General features: G+C 37.8%; 1 protein-coding gene across 1 annotated transcript in view; it reads right to left on the reverse strand.

The window, feature by feature from the left end:
* Window positions 1-1,276: 1,276 nt before the first annotated feature.
* LOC107656832 (protocadherin-7-like) overlaps window positions 1,277-18,037 on the reverse strand; it is a 37,879-nt gene continuing 21,118 nt past the window's right edge. Inside the window, exons 3-6 of the mRNA XM_016444784.1 lie at window positions 6,335-6,425; window positions 6,193-6,203; window positions 5,919-6,117; window positions 1,277-4,254 (exon numbers count right to left, since the gene is read on the reverse strand). Coding sequence (XP_016300270.1) covers window positions 3,752-4,254; window positions 5,919-6,117; window positions 6,193-6,203; window positions 6,335-6,425 — 804 coding nt within the window. The 3' untranslated portion in view covers window positions 1,277-3,751. The remainder of the gene's footprint in view (window positions 4,255-5,918; window positions 6,118-6,192; window positions 6,204-6,334; window positions 6,426-18,037) is intronic.

Consider the following 18,037-nt stretch of genomic DNA (forward strand, 5'->3'; position numbering starts at 1 on the left):
AAACTTTTGCCCTCACACAAAATTCCTTATTGGCTGGATTCCTATTGAAATGACTGCATTTTGCCAGTGAGAATTCTCCAAATCATGGTAAATATGACCGCACCTTAAAGGGATAGTTCATCCCAAAATGTAAATATTGTCATCATTTACTTATGTTGTTCCAAACCTGTATGCTTTCTTCTGTTGAACAAGAATGTTGATAACCAAACATTTAGCCAATGGCTTCAATAGTATTTTTTCCCATACTATAGAAGTCAATGGAGTCCATCAACTGTTTGGTTACCAACATTCTATTTTTTGTAGGCCAAAACCCTGTTAAGCAGAAGCAAAGCAAGCTCTGCATCCGTTTTCAAGTAGGCCTACATTCCTCACTTTCCTCAGCAATGAAAAGCTTTACCTATGTTCATTGTTATCTTGCTTCTTTTATGGCCACTTTATTTTACTCTATCATCTTATTCTTTAAGGACGTTTGGCTATATAAGCTGTTGCTGACAATAAACATTTTTCACCTTCCAAACTAATGAAAACTACTTCATGTTCATAGCTTCCAGCTTCCCATACTGTATATACCTGCTACGACTGTGCAAAATGATTGATAGGCAGAAATCCTTCTGATTGGCTAACTAAGATTCTGACTCACTGCATATCATTCCATTAAAAACTTTACAAAATCTTTAACCTAGGGATACCAAAAAAAAAAAAAAAAAAAAAAAAAAAAAAAAAATAATTAATACAATATATATGTATGCATCCTTCGGTTAAAGATATATGATGGACGGATGCACTTTATTGGACTTCTATTGGATTATTGAATATCAACAGCCATTCACTGCCATTATAAAGCTTAGAAGAACCAGGACATTTTTTTTTTTAAATATAACTCTAATTGTATTTGCCTGAAAAAAGAAAGTCATATACACCTAGGATGGCTTGAGGTTGAGTAAATCATGGGGTAACTTTCATTTTTTGGGTGGGTTAGCCCTTTAATTACTAATCTGTGTCATAAAAAGTTTAATATAACAAATCAGAATTATGTTAAATCAAAGAAGTGAAAGTGTAAAAACAGAGTTTCAAATGTGTTTTAATTTAACATGAGAGGACGCTCAGCAGATGTGAAGTGTACAGCATAAAGAATGTAATTTTCTCTCTTACCAGCAGGGCGCAGGAGTGCAAAAGAAACATCCTTATCACTGTTCAGTAATATGCAATCAATATATGCGCAAAATAAATCAAACTGTAAGTTCAAGAGTGAAAAAGAAAGCAGAACACGGTTTAAAGGTGTTTTAATGTCAAAATCAAACTTTTACATGTCACATACCAAACTTTCAAACCATTCCAACCCCTTTTGATTTGTTATTTGTCATAACAAATGCAATGAACGCTCCATGAGAGAGAGCTTCAAAAACTCCTCTTTCACATAGCATAAGAACAGAGAAATAAAAAACATTTTCCTCACAGGTGCAGGATTAAAGACCGTCAACATGCCTTTCAGGTTAAAGTTCAGTGGTCATTTCTCTACAGGGTAGCAGTAAAATGGTGGATGTTGGGCGAGTACATGAGTTCAGTGTTTATCTCATAAAAAAGTTCAAGTGAATGTTACGCTTTAGACACAATGTTATTTTGCCCTCCCCATCCCTCCCCATTTTGCAGTAAGTGAGTTGAACTGTTAGGTAAACGTGCAGTAAAAAAAACCCAAAAGAAAACACACGGTTTCATATATGTAGTCCGTTATGCACCCCATACTGTACACTACTTACAGACTGCTGTATAACAGCATATTTAGCCTATAAACCTGGCAAAGGAAACACGGCATCTTTAGAGACAGATTCCCTCCTCCCGAGTCCTCCGGTTTCACAAACCCTGTATAGGCCAGTTCAGCAATTTCCTCTCATCCAGGCACTGAATTGCAGGTTCTGGGCTAGTCTTTTTCAGGTAAGTTTGTGCACCAGTGCTTCCAGTAAAACTGGAAAAGCTAGACAGATTTTGGCATAGATGGACTGGAGTCCACCAGTCCCGCTCCAGACCCAAGGCTGTTCCGTGAAGTGAAAGGGATGAGTCTGCAATCCTCACCGTGGGAAGCCAGGAAACACGCACACTTCGGACACCATTGACAGGTACGGTGAGTCTGAAAAGGGGAAAGTGCGAGAAAACAGGCTCTCCAACAGTATGGCCTTGTGAGGACAAATTCGGAGCACAGACTAGCTCAGCGTTGATAATGGGCCGAGAACATACACTGAATCTCAAGTTTCCTGAGAGTTGGTGAAATACATGTCAGTTTGTTCTTATCAATCAGATTGTACTTACAATGCATATCAAGAGCTAAAAAAAGCCATTACTAAACTCAATTTGAAAATTCCAGAGGCTTGATGAGATGCCAAGACCTGGACGAGGCTGCCGTAAGATTAACAAAGACTCATTAAAATGTCTTGATTTGTTTGAACTGTAATACAGGTATTTGAACAACTACGTTGTGTGTGTGTAATTTCCGGCTAAATTAAAGATCTAGCTCTTCACCGACCTCGCTTTGAATTCACACACAAACTCGCACACTCCCCTCATAAAGAGGTTATATCCTCACAAAAACAACAAAAATCTGATTCTTATTTAACAAAATAAGCATTAGCTTATCCTCATGCAGTGTTGCCTTTAAAGAAATTTGGTTTAAATATTAGCTCTACTTAAAAGGGATGAGATGCAGTATATTTGTCGTTTATAGTATAGTATAGATGTATCTAAACATTGTTGAATGCCCCTGTGTATGCACTTTACACAGATGATTAATTATTCAAATACACTCCAGTGTCTTATATACTAGCTGAAGATCAAGCAGGCAAAAATGCTACATCTACTTTCAAAAAACTGTTTCTCAAAAAAGCCTCAGGTATGCCAAAATGTCCGTCTATACAGTACATACACTTTTACACACATATCTGCACTAAATGGATATAGACATGTATCAGTGTGTGTGTGTGTGTGGGTGTGTGTGTTTGTGCTGTGTATAGAGTATGTGTCACATGATTTAATTGGCTGATTTCAACTCTGAGATCTGATGGGATGGCAATTTAACAGTCATTGTGATAATTGCTCCATTACAGAAGCAATGAAATAGTGAAGAATTCAATCTGAAAGTTTTGAAGCACTACTGAGAGCTGCAGTATATTCACATATTTGTTAATAAAAGAAAAACAAGTAGCTTTACAAATGATAAAAATGGATGACCGGACTTTTTTTCCTTTTTTTTTCTTTCTCTAAAAGTCTGTGATGAAAGAATTTACATGTCTACTGTTTACCATGTGACTGTAATTAAATAACTGTATTGGCTCAGCAACAGGAAACTAGTTAACATTTAGATGCCGCTGTCGCCCTATGATTGGTTACGATTTCCTTTTTCCTGATGCTACATGGTTTTATTTTCATGAAGTGCCACAACTGGATGAAATGAGCATCCATTTAAGTGGTCTCTGATTGGATTTTGTCCATCAGTCCCCACATCGCCCCCTGTCTGTGGGAGGCCTAACATGCAAATGTTTGTCATAGACAAAGTCTATCCAAGTTTATGAAAGAATAAAAGATGATTCACTTTTCTCCTCAACTTTGATATTTTGCATCTAGAGAAATGAACAGATGATACATTTTTGGCAAGGAGAAGACACCTGTTTTGAACAGGTATGCGCTAGTCTCTCGATGATCCTCCTGCTCGATGCAGTGAAGTTGCTCTGGGCCGTCCCGTGGCAAGAGGGCAGCCTGCAGCTCACAGGTACACTTCCCTGCGAGACAGAGTGAGGCACGAGGTGGTCTTATAGTCGCCCCCCGTCCTCGTAAGCGGAATGACCTCTGGGGGGTGTGAGTCTTCTTCATCCGGACGACGGCCAAAGCCGGCGCTGCTGAACGTGTCATAGGATGCCGAGGTCATTTTCCGGTTCAGGAGATTACGGTTGTGGTCGCCCATGTTCCTGTTCCGGTCCCGACGGCTGAGCGTTCCGAGCGGATCTCCATTTGCAAGCGAATCCCGGACCTCCTCGCTTCCTCCGCTGCTCTTATCCGTACCTCCATCTCCGTCTTCCTCTCGGTCGCTGTCGTCCTCCGTGTTGTTGTTGTTATCGCCGGGCGAGGCGAAGGTGGACAGTTGGGGTGGTTCCATGCGTCTGCGTGGTGATGGTTGCACAGGCATCCAGCAGGTGTCAGAGTGACCAAACTCATCACATTCTCGTGTGCACTTTCCTGTCAGAGCCACGTCAGGGAGCTGCCTGGGGTCTGAGGAACAGAAAAAGAGGCAGTTTTAGGATATCCTGTCAGGGAACTGTCTCTACTGAAATATGCGTAGGTCATAGGTCAAATTTTTTTGCTCAGACTGTCGAGTTTTAGACACTCATGATGTCCCTGGAGAATAAATGACTCTGTCTGTCTACAGTGGCGTCCAAAGGTCTGGGACCAGGTTCATGTCAGTTTGAGTACTGCTGTAATATACTACAAAGGAGAAGGACAAACCAAAACGAGAACAATCCAAATTCTAAGAAAATGTTTAAATGTTAATCTTTCAATTGCTGAAAATATAATTCATAATAACAAGAACATGGTATAAAATAAGAAAAAAATAAATAAAACAATTGTCATTAGTGGTCTTTTGAACATCACTCTACACTATAAAAATACTGTAAAATGCCACAGTAAAAAACTGTTTAATTGCAAGGTCCTTTACTATATACCGTGAAAAACTGTAGTAGATCTAATGGGACATTTTAACTAATTTTACAGTAAACATTGTTAAATGCACAGATTTTATAAGTAAAAACACAAGTCATTATATAATAAAATGTAAACTGATATTCTCACAATTCCCGGAGACATTTAATGGTATTTCATAGGGCCCGATACTGCGCACCTGTACTCATGATTACAGTACTAAGCCACTGCAATGGAGCAGCTCTAATGTGCTATTAACTTAATTATAAAGTACCATAGAGCAAAAAAAGAAGAAGAAGAATAGTGAAAGAAACAAAAGCTTCTAGAATACATTTTAATGGACATACTTAAGTGTGAAAATAACTGAAGGAAGTATCTATTTACTAAATGAACTAAGCCAACTCACATACATATTCTTTTTTTATAAAGTACCATAGAGCAAAAAAAGAAGAAGAAGAAGAATAGTGAAAGAAACAAAAGCTTCTAGAATACATTTTAATGTGACATACTTAAGTGTGAAAATAACTGAAGGAAGTATCTATTTACTAAATGAACTAAGCCAACTCACATACATATTCTTTTAGTTTCTGTACCCAGTATGTTTACCTGTAAACCAGTAAAATACAGGTATCGGTACTCAGAAAGTACAAAAAATAAAAGTATCGGTATTGGTCAGTTCTGGAAAAAGTGGTATTGGTGGTGCATCCCTAGTATTTTATTTGAACAAAGTTTATGTTCCCTTTTAGTTTTACATTATCAGTTATGTACATTTATTTTACATCTTATGTTGTTTAATTTATGTTTACTGCATGATTTTAGTGTTTTAATGTTGGAGTTTTGAATTTCCATCATGATAAAATAATATAATACCATATATGCGTGACTAATATTCATGCAACTCTAGTGTTGCTGTCATTAAAGGTATAGTTCAGACAAAAATGCAATTTTTGTCATATTTTACTCACCCTCATAATATTCCAAAACTTTATGACTGTCTTTGTTATGTGGAACATAAAATAAGCTATTCTGAGAATTGTCTTTGTGTGTTTTGTCTATACAGTGGAAGTTAAAGTTAACCAAAACTGTTTAGCTACCAACATTCTTCAATATATCTTCTTTTGAGTTTTTGATTTTTGGGTGATCTATCCCTTTAAAGCAAAAGAAGAACAAAAAACAACATATGCGCTTCATTTTTCACTAGTGGTCTCAGACCTTTCTCACAGATGGCTTTTTACCATTTTCCACATGCTCCTCTTCGCCTACGCTCCCTTCTGGTGTTGTCCTTTCATATCCATCCTCAGGCAGCGGTAAAGATCCCAGTCTGGGTCCAGAGGAACTCTTGCTGCTTGGGGTCTCAGAGTCCTCCACTCCACTATCATAGCAGCCTTGATCAGGAGCCTGACTCACCACAGAAAATGTCACTCTTCTGAGGGGCTGCGGAGAGACATGGGATTAAAACATGATAGGTGACAGTAGGTATTACATCAGTGAAGATTATCTGTAAATGACCTTTGTTTGATCTGATTTCACAATGATCTCTCTTAGACAGACAGACAGACAGACAGACTATAGATAGATAGATACATAGATAGATAGATAGATAGATAGATAGATAGATAGATAGATAGATAGATAGATAGAAAACTCTTGCTGCTTGGGGTCTCAGAGTCCTCCACTCCACTATCATAGCAGCCTTGATCAGGAGCCTGACTCACCACAGAAAATGTCACTCTTCTGAGGGGCTGCGGAGAGACATGGGATTAAAACATGATAGGTGACAGTAGGTATTACATCAGTGAAGATTATCTGTAAATGACCTTTGTTTGATCTGATTTCACAATGATCTCTCTTAGACAGACAGACAGACAGACAGACTATAGATAGATAGATACATAGATAGATAGATAGATAGATAGATAGATAGATAGAAAAATGTAAATAAAAATTCAGATATAAAAAAAATCTAAAATGACTAAAACTTGAAACATATTAAGATTAAAAACTCAAAATATTAATAACAACTACAATAGTATCTCAATTATACTAAATTGACACTTAAACTTTAGTTAAGGCTCCGGTATACTCAAAATTGAAGAATGAACAGGTGTGACAGAATCAAGTTATAATGAAAAATAACTTGTCGTGTATATCAGGGCCCCAAGCTGCAGTTTTAACCCTGCAACCATAGTATCAAGTTTTGCATTGGAAAGCACCACTCACATTTTCTTCAGAAAATATAAAAATATACTTACAAATTTAATAAGAAACAACACCTTTTATTACACCCCATGGAAAACTTTATGGCATGTGTTTTATGGCTTCATCTATAGGTGTGACTCCATCTCCCCAACCTAATCTCACACTAGCAAATCAGCACATTCAAAGTCTCAAACAAAATCATAAAGTCCCATTGAGGCTGCCCAAAACCGAAAGGAGAAATGAACGGAAAGTCTAGCCATCCAAACGAGTCCCACATTGTCCCTTCAGTGTTTACTGGAGCAATGACTGACAGCTGTTAGGAGAACTGCCTTATGAGAAGCACATTTATATGCTCCGGTGTCTGCCTTAATCAAGACAATGTGAACAGAGAGAGAACGGGAGCGAGAGAGCGCGTTAAATGAACAGAGTAATTAACTGATGGTTTCATTTTTCACTGGGGGGAAGTGGAATCGTAACAGAGAGGAGAGAGGGTGATGAATCAGACTTTATGGGTGTCAGGTGTCAAATGTAGCAAGCGACAAATGAACATTAATAGAACAAATCATCTGTTTTGTCTGCGAGCCGATGCCTGACATGGTTCTGACACTTGAAAGGTTTTGCGGGACGGCAAGCCTGATCTGGAAACTGATTTTTTTTTTATATATATAAAATAGTCATGAATGGAGAATCAAAATGTTTTTGACAATTACACATATAAGAGGGTACTCCACAACAAAAACATACCGCAAGCTTCACAACTCAAATCCATCTCCCCAGTTTAAAATATGAATTATTCTTTTCTACCATCATGAAACGTCCGGATTTGAAATAGGGAGCATTATGACGTCATGATTCTCCTTAACATACATCATCGTCGTATGTAATCAAGGAGGTGTGTTCTGAACAATACTGCTGTTAGATTAAGACATTGTTCTGTCAGTGGATGTAAACCACCTCCAAAATCTTTGCCTAGATTTCATAAAGATCTGAGCATTAGAAATTCATGGCATTTCTGGCATAGAAATGCCATGCATTTCTACTGCATTTTTAATGACGTGCCGGAGTCACTGAAAGATTTTTGTTCGTTCTTCATATTTCACAATGGGCTGTTTTTGTGAATTATTCTAATCATGCTTTACACAATACCTTTTATTGAAAGAAACGGAAGTGCCAAGCATTTTGTCCTTGGAAGCAACATAGGTAAGTACATTTATTTTTAATCTCGCATTGTGTTTGTAATAAATGTCAGTGTTTAAGACTCCAAGTGTATCATTGTTTGAGTGTTGCTAATAATACTGTTATATACCTGGACCAAGAAATACTTGCTTGAATTGAATATCTATAGTTTGTTTTACCATTGCTATATTAACCCTTCACACAATGTGTAGCTAGTGTTTTACTGTTGTCATCTTTTAATTTCTTCGGCCTCGTGTTTAAACACACGGCTCTATCACAGCACTTTTCATCTTGAGAATCAAACACAACATGCAGTAAAGGAGGGCATAGATACGGCATGATGAAGTTAGCCAATCATAGCAATGGGCGTTTACTTCCGATTCTGCAAGAGGTAACGCCCCTGAAAATTATGTTTCACAGAATGAAAATGAGGAAAAATTATAATTTTTACAAAAATTGGACCTTCTTTGGTGCAACAAATTTGCAAACTTTATAAATTAACCTTGAGAAACATAATAGAAAAATCTGAAACTGCATTTCATGACCCCTTTAAAAAATGACCACACATACTGTACATTACATTCTTCTTTTTATTCCTTAAGTATTCAATATAAAGTATAATTTTCAAATGATTCTATGTTGTATCTGGAGCATAATGCGTGATAATTTGATGATAATGCTTACAGTCATTCCTAGAAGTTCTTTGAATCTTTAATATGGTCTTTGTACGTTCCACTGTTGTGCACTTTTCTCTGTGTGCATCTCTGGAGGCACGTAAAGAGACGCACACACACACACTCTACTCAGCTTTATGTTGAGCCAATCAATGTAGTGCCCTTGACCCTTGCTGGAAGTCTCAGTGGAAAGCTGTTTTATTGACCCATAATTCCCCACCATCGTTTACTAACTCCACTCCTCACATTTCTCGGAAATTCTGCCTTTCAATTAAGACTGGGGATCTCCTCAGGTCTAACTCATACATCGAACGCAGCTCTCCTGGACGCTAGAGAGACAAAACATTGTGCAGTTACAGATACATTATATAATTGGTTTCTCAACTGGTGCGTAGTGCCCCAGAAATGGGTTACAGGTCTGTTCTGATTATAAACAGCAGGGGAAAACAATCATGAATGGAAATTAAAAAATGCAACTAACCATTTAATCATATTCAGTCAGTATAGAATAATAAACAGCCTTATGAACTTTCACTGGTGACATCGCATTTATTTTTATACTTTTTGCAGCTACTATTATCTGAAGCGACTTACAGTGCATTTAAGGTATACTTTTTTCAGCTCATGCATTCCCTGGGAATTGAACCCATGACCTCTGTAGGGCCCTATGAAATCCTTTTTTTTCAATACTAGTACGCTATGAAAGGCGTATTATTTCTAAACCATGCTCTGCTGTTTGAGCTACAGGAATTATTTTTTTTAATCAGTTCTACCAATAAACTCTACTATATACAGTATTTTGGCCCAAAGTCATCATAATTCAACGAAACCCATTGCTTTCTATGAGAACTGTACACTGACTCATTTGACTGTATGAGGGTGGGACTAGAGGCTCAATAACATGGGTGGGAATATAAGCCTGTTTGCTGCATTGTCTTATCGACACAGTGGAACCAATCAGATTACGGCAGATTTCATGTTGAATTGCCAAGCACTGCTGGCTTATGTTTGCCACTGTATACCAATTACCCAAGCCCGCATTTACACTAATGGCTTCATTTGATTTGTTTGATGAAGATTGATTAACTTCATATTTAAGAACGATATCAGCATTTAAATCAGTTGCTTAAGAAAGTAGCTCATGAAGAACATTTCAGAACATTGTAGAGCATCATTTTATCCACACAACTGCCTGAAGGGTTTCTAGAAACCCACTGAATTGAGTTTCACCTACTCACTTTTGAGGTTTCATAAGTAATGTAGCTATACAATAGGTTGCTCCAAATAAGCTGCACAGAATCAATTTTAGTTGAATATTTAGCTTCTTTGGCTGAGAAACAGTGTAATTAGCCCTATTATGAGTGTGAGAAAGCAGCTAAAGGGTTGTCTCAAGGTTTGTCGCAGTTTCCCTGACAAATAGCGAGCCATTGTTCTAAGTAGTTATCATTAAGCTTAGTTTAAGAGTGATTCTCACTGTCATTGTGTATTATCTATTGAGCAACGCTTTCAATTAAAGCCTTGCTAACCTGTGGATGAAGGTCTCTTATAAGAAGGGGGAAAAAATCACAAATGAGATCTCTTTAATATCTTTGTTTCTCTTAAGTGAGTTTAAATGGTGAATAAATGGAGCTGTTACTTAAGTCTCTTGCTTCTATGATTTTTTTCCCCCCTGAGAAAAAGGCCACTGTAATCTCAAGTGTGTCTCTTCTAGAATTTCAGGAAAGGAAAGTAAATAGATTTCAACAATAACTCATATGAGATTGTCTTATATTCTTCCAAAGCCAAATAAATGCTAGTCAAAAATTGTGTCTAATTTTATGTCTCTTTATGAGAAAAAATACACTATTCTTCAAAAAATTGAAGTTGTGAGATTTAATAATAATAATAATAATAATATTTTGCAAAGATGCATCACATTGTTCAAAAGTGACATTAACAATATTACATGAATGCTGTTCTTTTGAAATTTTTATTCAACAAAGAATCCTGGAAAAAAATTATCACAGCTTCCACAGAAATATATTTAAGCAGCACGACTGTTTTCATCATTGACAATAATAAGAAATGTTTGAGGAGCAAATCAGCATATTAGAATGATTTCTGAAGGAGCATGTGACACTAAAGATTGAAGTAATGGCTGCTGAAAATTCTGCTTTGCATCACAAGATTAAATTACATTTTAAAATATATTAAAATAGAAAATATTTGTTTTAAATTGTAATAATATTTCAACTTAAAAATATTTTTAAAAATAAATTTTAAAAAAATCTTTCCAACCCCAAATCTTTGAACGGTAATGTACATCTGAAACAAATCTTATACTCCAGTGAAGCATAACATAGAACTTCATTATCTTCTGTACCATAAAACATTTGAGTAAACATTTGAACAAAATGTTCCACTGGGCTCTTTAATAAGCTGCACCTGTATATCATGTTACACTGCTATCTATGAAAAATAGAATGTTTTACAGTATACTAATTTGTATATAATTAGAGTATATAATTTGAGTTTTTGTAGCACACACGCTATTCCATATTGTCGCAATATGATGGGGCATAATGTGTGCGTGGGAGACAGAAACTGAGAGTGCATCAGTCACAGAGGTTAAGCTTTTGGCTTTGTGGTTGTTTGTGTTTGTGAGAGAAGAGTTTGGCTAAAGACACAGAGGTTTGGCTGTGTGAATGTGTGTGAAAAGCAGACTCTGGCTAAAGTCACAAAGGTTGGGCTTTTGAATGTGTGTGTGTGTGTGTGTGTGTGTGTGTGTGTGTGTTCTTGGGTCTTGGCTGGGGTCCAGTCAGTGCACCAGCAGCAGAAACAGAGCTGATAGAATATTAATGGACTTTGACGGCAAACATTAAAAAACAACCCTTTAATCTGACACAGGCCATTTCCTTTCCCTTTCCAGCATGACATCCAACTGTGGCTGTGTATGTTTACTGATGTGACTGTCTGTTAAACCAGGTGTGCATCACCGCCTGCCTGCCTTTGTGTGTGCGCGCGTGTGTGTGTGTGTCCACATCTACAGCGGTGTGCATGCACATCTAACAATCTTGTTTGTGAGGTTTCAGGCCTGAGTGTGTGTATGTGTGTCTGCTTTCCGCAGTCATCAACATAATTAGAGAGAAACACTCTTACCTGACAGCTCAAAGGGAAATTAACGAGGCCTGATTAATTAGTGCTTAGCCTCTCCTCTGCGTTCCATGACTCTGCATATTGAAAGGGCATGCCGCATACAATGAATAATTCAGGCGAGCTGATTTGGATATGGATCTATAGTGCGTTCCAACTAAGTACATTCAATTAGTGACATCATTCAAATAGCACAGAAGAGACCCCCAGGCCTCTGCCATTAACTGTAAAATCAGTTTTATTCATGATTAGTGTGCACAAACTGTCCTGTTAACTATCCCGCATATTCCATTGCATTTTTGTCCAAATTATAATTTTTCTCTTCTATTAAAATTATTTTCTAGTCTATTCTGTCCTCTCTCATCTAGGTAGCAAAAGGTTTCAACAAAATCTCAGATTTGCCCAGATAAAAGTTTTAACATGAAGTCTTCAGAGATTTCAATATAAACATTTCTCATCAAATTCTTCCAAAATAGAGACCTAAAAGGGTTAGTTAACACAAAAATGACAACCCTGTCATGTTTCATAAGAGAACCAACGGCGTGATGCATCCCTACTCATGATATTTTGTTCATTGTTGAATCATTCTCATTCATGTACTGACTCTCCCTTATGAATCACACGCCTGCTTTATCTCCCCTCAAAGAATGATTCTTGAATAAGCAAGTGACATTCAAGTGTGGGTTGTAAAGGAGTATCATATAATAACAATCATACAATAATATCATTGGTTGGACATATGAGAATGAGGCTCAAAGCGATTCTAAACGGTGCAACCCAGGGTCATTAAAAAATGTCACGATGCAAAATGATATCACATTGCTTTTGTACTAAACCCTAAACCCTAAACGTGTTACGTTAACAAAAGCAAAAATTAATATGATAAAAATGCATTTGCTGAAGCATCCATGCCATTTTAGCTTGCTTCTACAAGTCTTTGAACTTTTTTCTTGACTCGTGTTTCACAGGCTCTTACGAGAGCAAGTACAGTGCTGTACCAGGTGAGCTACCAAGCAAGTTTACTATGTCAGAAAAGCCATACATATGTAGCTGGTTATGTGATGCAATTAGTTTACAAACAATGCACTATGGTAAAAGTGTTTTGAGGTCATAACATAGTATTCTTAAAGGAACCACAAAAAAATGTCTTTATTAGATGACAATTTACTCCTGTAATAATACTTTGTTGTTGTTTTACTGGCACTAGTGGTTATTTCAGCTGGAAAGTGAAGTGATTTTTTTGTGCAAGTACGTATTTTGCAAAAAAATTATGTAGAGACAAGTTTGTTTTTTTTTGCCTATGTTGAAATGGTTTAAAGGGGTCATATAATGCGATTTCAAGTTTTCCTTTCTCTTTGGAGTGTTACAAGCTGTTCGTGAATAGACCCTATAATAGTAAACCCTTAAAGTTGCAAAGACTAAAGTCTCAAACCCAAAGAGATATTCTTTATAAAAGTTAAGACTGGTCCACGCCCTCCTAAAACGCCTTGTTTAAACACACCCCCACATGTCTACGTCATGATGTGGGAATATTTGCATAATACCGCTCAAATGTTCACGCAAAGAAAGAAGGCGTAACTTTATTGTTGCTGCCACCGCCGCCGCCATGTTGTGAAGACTGTGTGTTTCGTTGCGAAAGCGAAAATACTTTGTTCGGCAGTTTTGAGCAGTGTAGAGTAGCACTTGTTGTTTGTCATTCCTCCGATCACAAATGCAGACATGGTTTTATGTTTACGCGGCGTGATGCAACGCAACACGTAAAAAGACAGTATAAGTCATTATAATCCGTAATTATGTCCCCACTGGATGCTGCAAATGCCTCGTTTGTAATGGGTTTTATTGGTTTTGTCTCGTCGCGCCGGGACACGGCATCACAGTATGGTAAGGGGCGTAACATTTCCGTCACACGCTTGAGGTATCCGGCCAATCACAACGCACTGGATAGCTGGCCAATCAGAGCACACCTCGCTTTTCAGACCGATGAGCTCCGTAAAAATCGACGCGTTTCAGAAAGGTGGGGCATAGAGGAGAAACAATAATGTACAATATGTGGAAAATAATGTGTTTTTGAACCTTAAACCGCATAAACACGTTTCATTACACCAAATGCACAAAATAATGTTCTTTTTAGCAACATAATATGACCCCTTTAAATCTTGTTAGTCTACGAAAAGGACCGGGGCATCTAAATTTGCCAAAAGCTTTGTAGACTTGTTTTAGTAATTTTTTAAATCAAATATGTTGTGCTAATTATTCAATGACTCACTCACTCCTAATGCACAAAAGTACATGCACTTGTCCCCACCTACTGCTAATGTATTGCACCTGCTAATGTATTCACCTATGTAATAGCATCTCATGCTGAAGGGACAGCTAAACAAATCAATGAAAGAATCAGAATTAATCTTTCTTTGAAAATTGTTCCTAAAGATTTCTTTTCTGTTTAGTGGAAGGAAGAAAGTCTTAGGGGTTCAGAACAGGGGTTTCTTTTGTCCTGAGCTATGAAAGAGCCGCCTGTAGGCAATAAAGTTTTCTTCTGGAATAGCACTGCTTGCCCAAAAAGCAGCAATAGACTACACAAGTATTTACAAATGTGGGGCTTAAAGGCATTAAAGAAGGATGTAAAATTGCACTCACACAGAGAGACAATTTGCCATTGTTGGTTTACTTTAGTTTAGTATTCAATCAAATGCCTGTCCTGTGGAAAACAATTTCACTCGCCTGTGTGTAACCACAGCAAACACTGACAGTTATTAATACAAGCAGGTGGCAAACTGACAAGCGTAAGTTTGTGTAGGACGGAGATAGACGGACAGACGCACACATCATTTACAATTTCCTGTACGTCTCCTGCTCAATGACATGAGAAGGATAAGTGAACGTGTGCACCGGACTGGCATTTCTGCGGTGGGATAAAGGTCACAGAGATGCGTATGTGTTCTGCAATAGCGTGACAGATACTCCCGATGATCATCCTGCACCACGGCTCACTCTGACTGCAGCATTTTACACTAACGCTCCCCCCTCACTCTTTCTTTCGGCTCTCTTCCTTCTCCCTTGTTTCTCCTCTTTATCCGTAACTCTCATCCCTTTTTCTTCCCTCAATTCCCTTGCTGTTTCAAACTCGATCGTTCATTCAGCCCACCTTGAATTCTCTCATCTTTCTCTGTATATCTCCCATCCTCTCTCTCTTTCTCTTTCTTCCTCTCTCTCAGCTCCAGGTGATTTACAGGGCTCCTCAGCAGTATCTGAGTATCAGCACTGAGTCTGTGTGAGGAATAATAATCACCATGCAGTGAAAGAGGCACTGCAGAGAGATAGAGAGAGACGGAGAGAGAGAGAGTGAGAAAGAGAGAGGTGGAGAGTGTGTCGTGAGAAGAGCAGAGAGCAAACAGAGGTAAGAAGTGGTTGCGCTAGAATACACACACACACTCACACACAAACACACACAGATATACAAGGGTGGATTAGCGCACATTAACTGTTGCAGTAGGGTCATCAACTGACTGCAATACAAAGTCACGGAGGAAGACGGGCACCAGTGCCCCTTAGTGGACAAAATCAAGCACTGTCAATTTCTCAAGCATGCTGTGAATGGAATGACATCAGTGCTTTCCTACACACTCTTTAATAATAATATTGTGCCTCAGGTCTGCCGTATATTTAGATTTTTGTGAGATTTATACTATTTTTAAAACTTGTTTTTGACATTTTTATTGATAGTCTAGAGGGGACAGGCTAAGAAGCAGAAAAGGGATAGGGATTGAAGGCTTGAGCAAATTCTGAATGAGCAGAATTTGAAATCTTGGATCATGCGCACTCTGGGATCAGAATATTAACATTATACTTCTTAAGAAATTTAAAAAGAAAGAGTTTCAAGATTCAAAATATGCCATGATGTCAGTATAGTATTTGCATAATGACTCATTAGTCTATCCTTTCTCACACTGACAGCATTTACACTGACAGTAATCAATACAAATGATTTGTATTGATTTAAATGCAACCATTATAAAATGCAATATAATAATAATAATCAAAAGTGACAGTAAAGACATATATAATAAGATTTCAAAAGATTTCTTTCACATGAATGATGCTCTTTTGAACTTTCCATTCAACCAAGAATCCTAAAAAAAAAAAAAATGTCTACAATGTGTTTTTTTTTTCATCTTGAAAAAATTGAGCAACTTGTTTCAATAGCATACTTAGAATAATTTCTAAAGGATCATGTGACATTGAAGACTGGAATAATGACTGCTGAAATAAGTGTATATTTAAGAGTTTATACACCCTCACACACACACACACACACACAATTTCCTAGAGTAACATTGCTTACTGCCTTTTCCACTGGCTCTTATATATTCATCACATTTTAAATTTTAGTTTTTGTTTAAGGCTTTTATACACATTGCGTGACCTTACAGTGAGTTTTCCCCATTATAATTAGTTTAATGAAGCCAGACATCTGACTTCAGTCAAAGCGCCACAGCTGAGTCAAAGTCAAACAAGTGTAAGCACTTAATTCCTAGAGGAACCAAAGTGCATCGTCAGAAGCAAAGCTGTTTAACCAACCACACGGCGTTTGGGACAGATTAAGCTCTTGAGTGGAAGGCAAACTAATCCATACGTGATTGGGCTTTGACTGAATGAAAGATAATGATTAGGTGCATGTTTGACAGACGTCTCTTGTCTTCCTGGTTCGTTTCGCTGAGAACAATGCTCACTTAATGAGGGTGTCCTGATGTTAGCAAGCACTGTATGTGTGTGGAGGTGATATTTATGGCTTTTCCCTCATCATCGTCTCAGACTTCCACATAAAAGTCTCCATTGTGCTTTACGGAGTAAACAGGATGTTTCAGCTACAGCCTTGCCTTCATATGTATGTGTGTTGTGCATATGAATTTCACATGTGTGTGTCTGGGTATATATCTATGGTGAGACAGAGAAATTTAATGAATACCCACTTGTGACAAAAAGCTACACCCACACACACACATGCACACACACACCGTCCCTTATTGTCCATTTTATACTGACCAGCAATCAAACAAAGCAGTTCTGTTACAGACACCACAAAAAAAAATAAAAAATACATAGTGAAGTGAGTAAGGATGTCTTGCAATGTGTGTATAATGAGCTGTATAAATATGTCCCGTGTCGGATGACTTATTTTCACATGCAGATGTATGACGGCATTTTTAGTCAGTTATGCTACATGCAGCTTTGCCAACGAACATATGCACAAGCAATCCTGGCTCTGTTTCCTGTCAGAAACTTGTCACTGAGGTGACATTCGGTGAGATGAAAATACTTAATCATGCGATTTTCACAGTCTCTGAACGCGAAACAATAAATTCGTACACACCTACACTCAGCGGCCCAGACAGCGAACACACCCCTGTGACACACATAAATTTAAACAGAATGTCTCACGACATGCTGCGGTTGCTGTGACAATAGCCTCAGTGTGTGTATGCGTGTGACACAGAGGGGCGTTATTAGGCAGAGCACACTACACTCTTTCAGTCCGCCCCCCATTCTCAGTTCCTCTCAGACGCAATCGCTCATCTCTGTGAAGCCTTCATCATCTATGTTCATCTCATGACGTCCACTGTGAGAATAGGCCCTTTCTGTGACAAAGGCATAATTAACATCCAGTGTCGGGGAGTAGCTTACTAAAAGTAGTGAACATCCGTCAACCTCCGTGCTTCTGAATGACAGTATTTCTGTTGTTTTCAAAACCGTTTTGCAGTTGCGAGTGAGTTTTCAACAAGTAAAGGTGTAATATACAAAGCGGCAAACAATTTGAGGTACTAATCAAACATTGTGGGGTAAATATCTTCTTTCTCTGTCTTATATGAAGCATTTAAAAAAAATGATTATTTTCAGTGAATCAGTTCACCTGAATGGTTCAATTCAATGCACCGGTTCAATCAAATTATTCAGATTGATTTGTGTCCATGCAGCTTTTTTGTTCACTAGCCATCTAACAAAGTAAATTTAATACAGAGTTCTGGCATGAAACTCTAGATGGCGCAGTCCGATAGGTCTAACTCAATCTGACCTAATGACATTATTATCACTTGGCACAGATGATTGGTTCTCTCCTGTATCGGTAGCCAATGAGCTCGCTGCTCAACATTCAAATATATGACTAGTGCTTGCTG

The sequence above is a fragment of the Sinocyclocheilus anshuiensis genome, unplaced genomic scaffold, assembly GCF_001515605.1.
Source record: "Sinocyclocheilus anshuiensis isolate Anshui unplaced genomic scaffold, SAMN03320099.WGS_v1.1 scaffold85, whole genome shotgun sequence".
NCBI lineage: Eukaryota > Metazoa > Chordata > Actinopteri > Cypriniformes > Cyprinidae > Sinocyclocheilus > Sinocyclocheilus anshuiensis.